Source organism: Phyllobates terribilis, unplaced genomic scaffold, assembly GCF_046119375.1.
Source record: "Phyllobates terribilis strain yellow unplaced genomic scaffold, ASM4611937v1 Scaffold_5__5_contigs__length_657084704, whole genome shotgun sequence".
Classification (NCBI taxonomy): domain Eukaryota; kingdom Metazoa; phylum Chordata; class Amphibia; order Anura; family Dendrobatidae; genus Phyllobates; species Phyllobates terribilis.
In genome coordinates, this window is record NW_027362765.1 from 59,923,630 (window position 1) to 59,936,757 (window position 13,128).

A 13,128-nucleotide genomic window follows, 5' to 3' on the forward strand; every position below is an offset into this window, starting at 1 on the left:
ACCAACAACATTTTCAAACTGCTCTGGCTTCAATAGTGGTGTTCCGCGGCCCCCTAGAAATTGGGACAGGAAGGTAATTCGAAATGAAGTGGGTTTGTTGCGCTCCCTCAGCAGGGACAGTTTCATCTTGCCCACGGCCGCTGCGTGCACTATCGCCATCACCATAACGTCCACTTCCCCATCCCTTGACACACTCCTTGCCCATTTTAAATGGAGTTTAATATTTGTCATGTTGCCAAAAATGTCTGTATTATTACTGCAGTAATATAGGATCACGTCTGATGACCACAGTTTTAGGCAGTGACCTGGGAGTCAGAGATGCTTCCAGGGTTCTTCCCCATGCTGTTCCCATGTCTTTTCAGCACTGTATGAATGTGTCTGATGATATCTCACACACCACAGGGTCAGATAAGGTAGTAAAATGTTAAAATGACATTTCCAGGTGAATGCATTTTACTCCGTTGAAAGCAATGCAAAAAAGCATCAAAAACACTACGTGTGAACATAGCCCAAGGTGTGGAGGAGCATTTTTGTTTTTGTATATTTACTTTGCCTTATATACAAAGTCATTACCCTGGAAAGGATATCCTTAACATTTTTCCCAGGAAAATTCATTTTGGTTTAGTTTTTGTATGTTTTATTGTGGTCCGTAAAAGTGGCGTAATAACTCTGACAACATTGCTGACAGCAGTGACCTAGGAGTCAGAGATGCTTCCAGGGGTCTTCCCCATGCTGTTCCCATGTCATCTGAGCACTGTTCCCATCGATTTCTGCAATTTTTAGGCACTCTGCAGACTGTCCGGGGGGTGGGTGGGGAGGCGCCGGAAAAATACTCGAGTTTCCCATAGACTTACATTGGGCTCGTTGCTAGGCCCGAGCACTCGAGCATTCCAATCTGCTCGACCCAAGCAACAAGTACCCGAGCATTTTAGTGCTCACTCATCACTATTCTTAACTGATCTCATCAAGTGGCATACTGTTCCCGGCAGCAGACCAGGTGGCTGAAATGGGGCCAGTAAGCTAGGAAAACCTGTTTTCGAACAACCCTGCTTCGTTTCCCAGTTTCAAAATTATTTGCATCCTCAGGAGCAGAGAGTCATCATTCATTCTGTGCAACTGGAGCGATCATGCCACTAGATCATGAGGGCTGGGTGCAGCCTCAATTCACACATAGCAAAGACCAGAGCAGCGCATCATGTGAATGGGGTTAGGTGAGTATTTTTTTATTATTTCAGTGCATTTTAATATGAGGCGAGGAGAAGCACAAAACTATATTGAGGAGCACACTGAAATGCTCACTCTGTATTGCGAGCACTGTGGGGATTTGGAGTACTGTGGGTCCATCATACTGTATTGGTGGGTATACCGGCAGCCTGATGCTATTGTGGTAGATCGGCTCACTCGGCTGCTCATAGAGGTAGACACAAGAACATTGTTTCTTTAAATCTTTCACTGGTTTATTAAAAGTACTGCATAAAACCAGTGCAACATTAGAAAACAAACACAGCCTTCCTGGCCTAACAGGAAAACAAAAACATAACATATTGCCCACTTCAGAAACAATCAACACAAGGTTCAGCTTTCCTCAACAAGAAAACACAGCTCCAGAGCTTGCACCTCCAGACCCACCCACACTGAATGCTCTAGAAAGTATTTATCTCCTGGACTCCTCCCACTCTACAGCTCTTCAATCATCCTAGCACTAAACATGGCTGATTAACCCCTCTCACCACTTAGTGTGTTGGAGCATTTTTCTAGGTTTATATTACTGAAGCTAACAACCTCAGTGCAGCACATCAATCCTCTAGTACTTTGCCATTGACTTTGTCACATATCCCCCCCTCTGCCCAAAGCCGGGTGTTTTGGCACCTTCAGTTACCAATCAGGGAAGTGTAGACAGGGCATCTACATTACAGTGCAGCTTCCCAGGCCTGTGTTCCACATGAATGTTGAAGTCCTGTACCCCTGAGTTTCAACTCTTGGAACGCCATCTCTACTTCAAGAGACCATTTGGGCATTAATGTCTTCATGCCCTAAAGAAGGTCAGTCAGGGGTGCGTGTCTATCATGGCGAAATTTGGGATACACCGCTGATCGTAATCCCACCATTCCTAGAAATGCTCGAACCTGTTTCTTGGAGACCGGTTTCAACCAATTTTGGATTGCCATCACATTATTCATTTGTGACTTTACTTTGCCTCTTCTGACAATGTAGCCCAAGTGTTTTTCCCCATGGCACACTTCTTTGGGTTTGTGGTAACCCCCCCCCTCTCCTTCTTCAGTGCATCCAGCACAGCCTGGACTTTCTGCAGATGACTTCTCCAATTCAGGCTGAATATCACAATATTGTTGAGGTAAGCTGTGCCATACTTTTTGTGAGGGGCTAAGATCGAGTCAATGGCCCTCTGGAAGGTAGCTTAGGGCTCCTTGCAGCCCGAACGAAATTCTGGTATACTGGAAGTAACCATCAGGGGTAGCAAAGTCAGTCTTCTCCTTTGCACTTTTTCGAGAGGATTTGCCAGTAACCTTTTGTTAGGTCCAGGGTGGTGATGTATCTGGCTGACCTTAGTTTCTCTATGAGACCATCGACGCGGGCCATCGCATACGCATCACATTTTGACACATTTAGTTTCCTGTTGTTACAAAAACGCGACTCTCCCCCATGCTTCCACACAAGGACAGTGGGTCTGGACCCGCTGCTCTTTGACTCCTCAATGACGCCCAGGTTCAACTTTTTCCTCACCTCCTTCAAAATCACCTTGTGGCAGGCTCTGGGGATTCTATACAGCTGTTGGTTCACCCACACATGTGGTTCCATCAGGATTTCATGTTCAACCACCTGCGTACGTCCTGGCAACTCCAACAAACAGGTCCCAGTTCTGCTGAAGCAGTTCTTGAAACTGTTATTTCTGGGCTGGTGACAGTGTCTCTGCCACTGTGACATCCTCAGTGTCCCCTTCTGGCTTGTCCAGCCCACACGGAGTTTCAATGGGATCCCTCTGTTGCCCTGCCTTGATAGGTATCAGCACAAGAAGATTTTGGAAGTGAGAGGGGGTAGCGTTTAACTGGCAGTTGGGACAGGACTTGCGATACCATGGGATTTCCCGGTGAGATCTGGGTCAATAGAACCTCTGCATGACCCGTTCTTGAGTTTTGTCCACTCCCAGATGGCCACCTAAGACATATGAATGGGCCCTGTCCACCAACCTTTGTCTATAGGGTCCTGGTACCTACAATTGCTCTACTATCTCCTCCCTCACCTTAGTAATCAACTACAATGAGTCCCCACTCAACATGAAATAGGGAAACCTGGTGTCAGCCCTCGACTCCTGTGCTATGCAGTTTATTACGGTTACCTTATTGAATGCTTCATTTAGAGATAAGTCCCCATGTTGGGTGAACCCCACATTTTCCCTGGTCACCCCTATCTCAGGAATGTCTGCTTCATGGGATAGGATACTACTTTCTCCTCTTCTCCCAGTACACAGAAGGAAAACCTGTCAGATTCTGGGGTTGGTGAGAATTTCTTACCCGAACAATCAAGGTCTCCGCCCCTCCCCCCAAATAACACAAAGTTCCGGCCTATGATAATTAGGTGCAATAAATCCGGGACCACGCTGACCTTATGGGACTCACTACCTTGGGCCGTCTCAATTACAACTCTGGCCACCGAATAGTCTTTAGGATCCCCGTGAATGCAGCGGACGCCAACCTTCTTCCTAGGGATAAATTGGAGAGGGAGTTTTGCCCTCATGAGGGTCACCAAACTCCCTGAGTGTAGTAGTCCAGTCATTTGCAGGCCATTCACTTTTACAAGACAAGCTTGGGGCGCCTCTGTGAGTAACTCAATCTGCTGCTGCCAGTTCTGTTGCATCAGCAGCTTAATTGTCTTCTGTTGTGCTAGCTGTTGCTGGAGCTGCTTGATCAACTCCTCCATTTTGTCTGAATGCTGTTCCATTCTTAGAGTTGCCTTCGCTCAGGACATGCAGTCTGTCCACAGCTGTCACACTTGCTTTCTGGAGATCTTGCCTGCACTTCTAGTAACAACTGTGGTAGATCAGCTCATTCGGCAGCACACAGGAACACTGTCTTTTTAAGTCTTCCACTGGTTTATTAAAAGTACTGCATAAAACCAGTGCAACGTTAGCAAAACAAACACGGCCTTCCAGGCCTAACAGGTAAACACAACAAAAATAATGTATGGCACAATCCTTGTTCCTACGGGAATCTGCCCGCTTCAGGAACAATCAACACAAGGTTCAGCTTTCCTTAACACGAAAACACAGCTCCAGAACTTGTACCTCCACTCACCCACAGGGCTCTAGAAAGCTGGGTATTTATCCTCTGGACCCTACATCTGTTCAATCATCCTAGCACTAAACATGGCTGTTTAACCCCTCTCAGCACTTAGGCTATGTGCCCACGATGCAGAAATGCTCCAGATTTTTTCCTGAGCATTTCTGCATCTCCCTGGTAGAAAAAACGCATGCAGATTGTACATGTGGATTGTACATGCGTTTTCCTGCCAGGGACATGAGGATGTGAAGCGTTCTTCACATGTATTTCCGCATGCGGGTTGACAAGCGCTTTCCAAGCGATTTTAGAATCACTTGGAAAGTGCTTGACAACTTGGTCACACTATATAAATCCATGCAACCGGCGTGGATTTATATAGTGTGACCGTAAAGAATGTCAAAAAATAAAAAAATAAATCTATAGTTACCTTCCGATGGCCCCCGGAGTCTTGCTTCACTCCGTCCTGGCTTGCTGGCAGCTTGCGGTACACTACACTGAAGGACCTGCCGTCACATGACTAAATGACGTCAGCGCAGGTCCTTCAGTCCACCGCGAGCTGCCGGCAAGTGAAGACAAGGAGACCGGGGGCCATCAGAAGGTAAATATAATATTTATTTTTTATTTTATTCTTTTTTTTTTTACAGGTACTATGGTACCCGGGTCCGGAGGACAGTCTCCACTCCTCCACACCCCGGTACCATCCGCACATTGAAATGCATGGAATGCGCATCTACAGATGCAGTGATGTGGAATCCATGCGTTCCAATGCAAGTCAATGGCGGCGAAAACGCAGCGCTTCTGCAAAATAATTGGTAGTGCTACGTTTTTTTCCGCAATGATAACCTGCAGCGGAAATTTCCGCAGCATGTGCACAGCACATGCAGATTATCATTGGAGAACATGGCAGGCCTTCTACCATGCGTTTTTTAAGAGTTTCTGCAAAGTTTTTGCCGCTGCGGAAACGCTTAGAAAACGCATCGTGGGCACACAGCCTTAGTGTGCTGGAGCATTTTCCTAGGTTTATATTACTGATGCTAACAACCTCAGTGCTGCATATCTCCCCTCTAGTACTTTGCCAGTCACTTTGTCACACTATATTAGGGGCACTGTGAGGGCGTCATACTGCATTGGTGGGAATACTTGAAGCATCATCGGGGGGCATGATTCTGACATCATATTGTATTGGGGGCATCATACTGCACAATTGTAGTAGGTGGGGACTATGAGGACATTATTTTTTTGTCTGTGCTACAATACATTTACCTCTTCCCTGTCTTTAAAAGTTAGGAGGCATGCTCTCTTTGGTGACTGCACCTGTCCGCCATATAATTGTTTTATTTTGTATTTTTGTTTTGTGAGGGCCGGCAATTAATACTTTGACTATGGTACCCCAAGATTTCTAGGTAGGCTCCTTGTCTCATCTAATTAATAGATCAGCCTTTAAATAGACAAAACTAGTTTGGGATTAGATGGTTGCTTCAGAAACTGTCTTAATCATGTATAGCTGCTTTTCTCCATTGCAGATGTCAAACTGAACAGAAGAGAGCAGCTCTGGACAATCATTTTAAGTTGTAGCTATGCAGTACATATAAATGTTAATTATTCTATATACTTAGTTCATATATATATATATTTAAATACTAATTGTTTTTCAATAATATGGTGATTGGTAATCAAATACATTTTCTAATCATACTGTAGTTTAGTTCTCTAAATTGTGCATTCTTTCATTCTAACCTGTATTTTTTTCTTGTACATGTTGTCCAAAAGATAAAAAAATGGCTAAGTTCCTATGTGAGATCTTTGATGTCTAACAAGAGATGATTTCTCTGTAAAACATTTCCCACATTCTGAACATGAAAATGGCTTCTCCCCAGTGTGATTTCTCTGATGTTTAAGAAGATGTGATTTCTCGTTAAAACTTTTCCCACATTCTGAACATGAATACGGCTTCTCTCCTGTGTGGGTGTTCTGATGAGCAACAAGATGTTTTTTCTCTGTAAAACGTTTTCCACATTCTAAGCATGAAAATGGCTTCTCCCCTTTGTGAATTCTCTGATGTGTAACAAGATTTGTTTTCTGATTAAAAAATATCCCACATTCTAAACATGAAAATGGCTTTTCCCCTGTGTGAATTCTCTGATGTGTAACAAGGTTTGATTTCTGACAAAAACATTTTCCACATTCTAAACATGAAAATGGCTTCTCCCCTGTGTGACTTCTCTGATGTGTAACAAGATAAGATTTCTCTGTAAAACATTTCCCACATTCTGTACATGAAAATGGCTTCTCCCCAGTGTGAATTCTTTGATGTGTAACAAGAATTGTTTTCCTATTGAAACATTTTCCACATTCTGAGCATGAAAATGGCTTCTCCCCTGTATGACTTTTCTGATGCGTAACAAGATATGATTTCTCTGTAAAACATTTTCCACATTCTGTACATGAAAATGGCTTCTCCCCTGTGTGAATTCTCCGATGTGTGACAAGTTGGTAATTTTTGCTATAACGTTTCCCACATTCTGAACATGAATATGGCTTTTCCTCAGTTTGAATTGTCTGATTTGTAACAAGGCTTTTGTTTTGCATATTGGTCTTTGAGGCCACTGAAGAAAGGACCTGTTGAAAATGATCAGATGATGGATCTTTACTGTGAAGGGTTAGAGGTGTATCTGGGATAATGACATGCTCTTCAAATGTATTTGATGTGAAGCCATAATCATTTGCAGCAAAATCTGAAAGTATCACATATTCCTCTGATCGCCTGGTCCAGTCATCTGCCAAGAATAAAACAGATTTTATTATGTTTTTAAAAATGTAAAATTATATTAATAGTTACATTATTCTATATTCTACATTCTCGTAGAAGACAGTAGACAAAAAAAAGGGACTATTAGATTAAGAGGTTAGCCCACCAGCAGGTGCTTTTTCAATTTTTCATTTCCCTATTGAAGCGATCTTCTTGATATGCTCGTGTTCCACTGTGCCTATCACCAATTGTTTAACGTTATATAATTTACGAGGTTAGTAAGTCAGTGCTATTAAGTGGTGTCCATCTCATACCCTCCCTGACAACCGCATGCAGTCTAGCACAGAGGATGGCATGTGGGAAAAGTAGAATGGCCAAGTACAAGTAAGCTATAGCTTTGACGCAAGTGTAGGGTTTTGTGTTATTTTTATAGAACTAAGCAGAGCATCCAAGAAAGTAGGAAAAGTCTGTTATACATTTTTTATATGTGATGGAAGTATTGATTTCCATCACAAATATACAAATATGGAAGCACTGACAGATCTGAAAAATAATTGAAAAAGGGTCCTCTACAAGCCATGGTTGCCAGTCCCTGGTTCTTCCGAAGATCAACTAGCTTAAAGTCTATGGACATGTTTGCACAAAAAAATTAGTAACCACATGTGTGACTAAATTTCTGTGGTTATTATAGTTCCACCTATTTGTTATTTTTGTTTGTATTTTGTTGCATTGAGCTTTCCTTTTTATAACAAACCTTGTTTTTCACCTCTCATTTTTCAAACTTTTTCCTTGGGAGGCATTTCTCCACCGCTGTTCACATGGTAGGTTTTGATTTCTCATGACCTACCAAAGCACAAGCTTCACTCCCTCCTTCTCCACTTTCTTAGATTGTTATACAACCTTGTCCACACACTGCCAGACTGGTATATGATTTGTCCTCTTCCTCAACCTTCTCTCATCACCTGTGATCAGCTGTTCACAAATTCACACTGTGGAGTTCTGCGCCATAAAAAAATGGCACCTGATGGTCCACAAGGAAAAACTTGCAACACATAGTCTATATTGGTTCAGTTAATGGACATAAACTGAGCACACTGTCCAAGTATCTCTTCTGCAGCAGCTTAGAAGTGTGCTATGACTGCAAAGGATAGATGTCTATACAAGTGTGAATAGCCTACTTTTCCTTTAAGGGCTAAATCTTAAATAAATGTGTACAAACAAACCCTAAATAATTAAACATAATTCTAAAAGTCAGGGACTGAGCAGAATCTGTGACTTCTCGGTATTTAGTGGTCACTACTCACCTGGGTAGTCATATGTAGGAATCTCCTCTTTACACCGCTCATCACCCCTCCCATATGTCTCTATTGTATGAATATGGGGCAAATCTTCCTGCTGAAACAAATACTGTAAAAGTCACAGACAGATGGAGAAGTCGAAAAAAATTATTTCTAAGAAGAGATAAAGTCACAAATGAAAGCAGTAGTTATCACATAGCTCTGAGTTTCCGGTATAAATTTAACCCGTCGCCTCCACATTCTAACCAGCAGTCTCCATAACCTAAAAACTGTGAGAAGATCCAGACAAAATCTAATGTCTATGATCAGCTTTATCCAGTCATCTCCACAAAGTATAAAACATATACTGAATGGCCACTTAATTAGAGACACTCATCTGGTAGCATGCTGCATCTCATTTGGCTTTCAGAACCTCAGAAATTCATTGCATTATAAACCCCACTAAGTGATTAAATAGTTCTGTAGAAATATTGGCCCACGCCGACAGGATGGATTTTTGCAGTTTTGCACATTCGATGATGGCATTGACATGCTCTGAACAACCTGTTCTACCTCGTCGTAGAGATGTTCTATAGCAGTGGTCCCCAACCTTTTTTGCACCAGGGACCGGCTTGAAGCAAGATCATTTTTCCATGGCCCAGCAAGGAGGGGGTGGGGTGGGCGGGGCTTTGGTCATATGGGGGCGGGGTAATGGAGGGATTTGGAGTTTAGTGCATACTTATCATATAGTGTAGACCAGGTCCCCGCCAGGAGCTATGCCAGGAGCCCCACATAATGTGCTGTGCCAGGAGCCGCATCACTGAGGCCCCATCACGCCCTGCAGCAGGACAGGGCAGCTGTCCTGACAGCTGCTGTTCAGCTGCATTTACTTCATCCCAGGGGCGGACACAGACTGTAGTGGGCCCCTGTGCAAGAAATTTTTGGGGGCCCCCCCCGCCCTTCATAAGGCAACAAAGTTATGTAAACATAACCCCCCCATGTGCATCTCTCACCCCCCCATGTGCATCTCTCACCCCCCCATGTGCAGCTCACCCCCGTGCATCTCTCATCCCCCTCCGTGCATCTCTCATCCCCCTCCGTGCATCTCTCATCCACCCCCCGTGCATCTCTCATCCACCCCCCGTGCATCTCTCATCCACCCCCCGTGCATCTCTCATCCACCCCCCGTGCATCTCTCACCCCCCCGTGCATCTCTCATCCCCCCGTGCATCTCTCATCCACCCCCCCGTGCATCTCTCATCCACCCCCCCGTGCATCTCTCATCCACCCCCCCGTGCATCTCTCATCCACCCCCCCGTGCATCTCTCATCCACCCCCCCGTGCATCTCTCATCCACCCCCCGTGCATCTCTCATCCACCCCCCGTGCATCTCTCATCCACCCCCCCGTGCATCTCTCATCCACCCCCCCGTGCATCTCTCATCCACCCCCCCGTGCATCTCTCATCCACCCCCCCGTGCATCTCTCATCCACCCCCCCGTGCATCTCTCATCCCCCCGTGCATCTCTCATCCCCCCGTGCATCTCTCATCCCCCCGTGCATCTCTCACCCCCCCCGTGCATCTCTCACCCCCCCGTGCATCTCTCACCCCCCCGTGCATCTCTCACCCCCCCGTGCATCTCTCATCCCCCCGTGCATCTCTCACCCCCCCGTGCATCTCTCACCCCCCCCGTGCATCTCTCATCCACCCCCCGTGCATCTCTCATCCACCCCCCGTGCATCTCTCATCCCCCCGTGCATCTCTCATCCCCCCGTGCATCTCTCATCCCCCCGTGCATCTCTCACCCCCCCGTGCATCTCTCACCCCCCCGTGCATCTCTCATCTCTCCCCTCCCTCCCATGTGCATCTCTCATCTCTCCCCTCCCTCCCATGTGCATCTCTCATCTCTCCCCTCCCCCCCATGTGGATCTCTCATCTCTCCCCTCCCCCCCATGTGGATCTCTCATCTCTCCCCTCCCCCATGTGCATCTCTCATCTCTCCCCTCCCCCCCATGTGGATCTCTCATCTCTCCCCTCCCCCCATGTGCATCTCCCATTCCCCCCACTCCTAGTTAATTGTATTTAAAAAAAAATAAAACTTGTTATACTTACCCCCATGCGATCCCTGCAGAATCCTGGCGCTCGTCCAAATCGCTGACACCAGGTTCTCCTGACTTCCGGCCATGTGACGGCGCCGTCACATGACCGGAAGTCAGGGGAATCATGAAGGTGCTGCCGCAGCAGCGCAGCGCTAAGATGTCCCGGACCCGGCGCTTAGCATGCGGCCGGGGGCCCCATGAGGAGAGAGACGCACAAGAGGGGGGCTCCTACCGGCCGGGCCCCATACTGGAGTCAGGGCAGTCATGCCCTGATGGCGGCCCTGCTGGAGGGGCCCCCTCTCCCCGCGGACCGGCTGAAAAACCCCAACGGCCCGGTCCTGGTCCGCGGACCGGCGGTTGGGGACCTCTGTTCTATAGGATTAAGAGCTGGGGACTGTGAAGGTCAGGGAGGCTAGCAAAACTGTTCCTGGAAGCAATCCATGACTATATGACCCTTGTGACTTGGTTTCCTTCTACAATACGGTAATCAGTGGTCATGAAATGATAAACTTAGTTGACCACAATTCTTAGGTAAGCCCTAGTGTCCAAACATCCATCCACAGGTATCAGATGTCCCAGTATGAGCCCAGAAAACATTCCCAGTAACATTACTCCATCTCCACCATCCTGAAATGTTGACACCTGACAAGAAGGGTAAATGGATTCAGGCAGCTTGCTTGAGCCAAATTCTGATCCCGCCATAAGCATGGTGCAACAGAAATTTGGATTCATCTGACCAGACAATGCTTTCTACTGCTCAGTTTTGCTATTTTACTTAGAAAGAAGGGCACTGAACTTTGTCATCATCTGCTGCTGCCCATCTGTGCTAGGGAAGAACAAGTGCACTTAGACATGTTATTAGGACAATTGCTTCAGATATTAGGACTGTGCAGCACCTGTTCATTGGAACAATTTTTGAGATCATCCTTGACATTTTACATCTACAAGATCTTGTTGCACTAGAGGTTCTTTCTCAATAACATTCCTAGTATAATCTTGACACTATTTAATTTAAAAAATCCATGAGGTATATAAAATACTGCCCGCAGCCAATCTAGCACCAATGGCCACGCCTTATTTGAAGTTGCTCAGATCACTAAATTTTTCCATTCTAACAAATTCACACTGAAACTAATAATTTTCTGCTGCAATCTGGGGTCGTGCGTTTAGTTTCATTACCAGAAAGCTTCAATCTTGAATGAGCCGGTGTCTCTAATAAATTGCCCATTCAGTGGTGGATAAAACAAGACTGAACACAAGATCTTCACAGCTTTTTACACATCATAGGGGAGATCTCATTACACCTTCTCTCCATCTACCTGAGGATCCTGAGGAACATTTGGATTTTCTTGCTTACAGTCCTGTGGAAGAAGAGGACGGGGACATCTCTCTGGTGTTGTCCTCTCACTGGATAAAACTGGAGGAAACACATACAGGGACTGAATTCACAAACAGATAATTATAGGCAGTGTCGATAATTTTATTTTTGTCTATTACCTGGTGATGTGAGGGGCTGGGGAACCTCTACCATGACGTCCTTGTACAGATCTTTGTGTTCTTCTAAATACTCCCACTCCTCCATGGAGAAATAGATTGTGAAATCCTGACACCTTATAGGGACCTGACACATACAATAATACAGTCATCCCCTCGATCCCTTCAAATTGTTACTATATCATGTCCCAGCATTCCCAGCAGTGTCACCTCTCCAGTCAACAGCTCAATCATCTTGTAGGTGAGTTCCAGGATCTTCTGGTCATTGATGTCCTCATGTATCAGGGGGTGAGGTGGAAGCCTGGTGATTGGGCTCAGGGGTCTTCCCCATCCCTCAAACACAGGGGCGTGACAGCGCTCAATAGAGGTCTTCTTCACTACTGTGTAATCCTGGATATGGAGAGACACATTAATAAATCTCCCTACAGACATTTCCAGAATCCTCACCTCTCCAGTTTTGTCCATCTGTTATTCCCATAGATAAGAATGACGTAATGTGACGTCATCAGAATCTCTCACCTCTCCAGTAAGCCGGAAGAGGATCTCTAGGGTGAGGTGGAATATCCTCTCCGCCATCTTGACCCTGTCCCTATCCATCCTTGACGGGTCACTCAGGAAAATTCTCTTATATAGAAGATCTCCACTGAGAGGATCCGATATTGTAGGGACCTGAATGGGAAGAAGATAACGATGTAACATCATAAAGATCCCATGTAAGATGATATAATTACTGGAAATAATAAGCAGAAAACCTACGTTGAGATATAAAGTGTAAATGTTGTTCTCTTTTCTTGTAATCAGTGTAACATCACTTACAAATAATGATGAGCAAATCTATTAAAAACAAATATATTTTGTTATTAATTTTACTTACCGCCAAAGCTAACAGACAATTCCCTATACTCCTCCTTCTATATCTGTCCTCTGCTTTTGACACAGTCGACCACTCCCTCCTACTACAAATCCTCTTTTCCCTTGGCGTCAAAGACCGTGCGCTCTCCTGGATCTTCTCATAAACGCACATTTAACGTCTCCCACTCTCATACTACCTCATTAACCGCCCTCTCTCTATTGGTGTCCCTTAAAGCTCTGTCCCAAGACCCCTACTCTTCTCAAGCTATACCTTTGGGACAACTCAAAGTCCCATGGCTTCCATTACCACCTACAGACTGATGACACTCAGATCTACCTCTCTGGCAAAGACATCACCTTTC

The 13,128-nt window shown here is 45.4% G+C and overlaps 1 protein-coding gene across 1 annotated transcript in view; it reads right to left on the reverse strand.

The window, feature by feature from the left end:
• LOC141271451 (uncharacterized) overlaps nucleotides 1–13,128 on the reverse strand; it is a 108,300-nt gene that overhangs the window by 45,552 nt on the left and 49,620 nt on the right. Inside the window, exons 9-15 of the mRNA XM_073681522.1 lie at nucleotides 12,671–12,748; nucleotides 12,434–12,577; nucleotides 12,125–12,304; nucleotides 11,918–12,041; nucleotides 11,740–11,837; nucleotides 8,349–8,451; nucleotides 6,079–7,072 (exon numbers count right to left, since the gene is read on the reverse strand). Coding sequence (XP_073537623.1) covers nucleotides 6,079–7,072; nucleotides 8,349–8,451; nucleotides 11,740–11,837; nucleotides 11,918–12,041; nucleotides 12,125–12,304; nucleotides 12,434–12,577; nucleotides 12,671–12,748 — 1,721 coding nt within the window. The remainder of the gene's footprint in view (nucleotides 1–6,078; nucleotides 7,073–8,348; nucleotides 8,452–11,739; nucleotides 11,838–11,917; nucleotides 12,042–12,124; nucleotides 12,305–12,433; nucleotides 12,578–12,670; nucleotides 12,749–13,128) is intronic.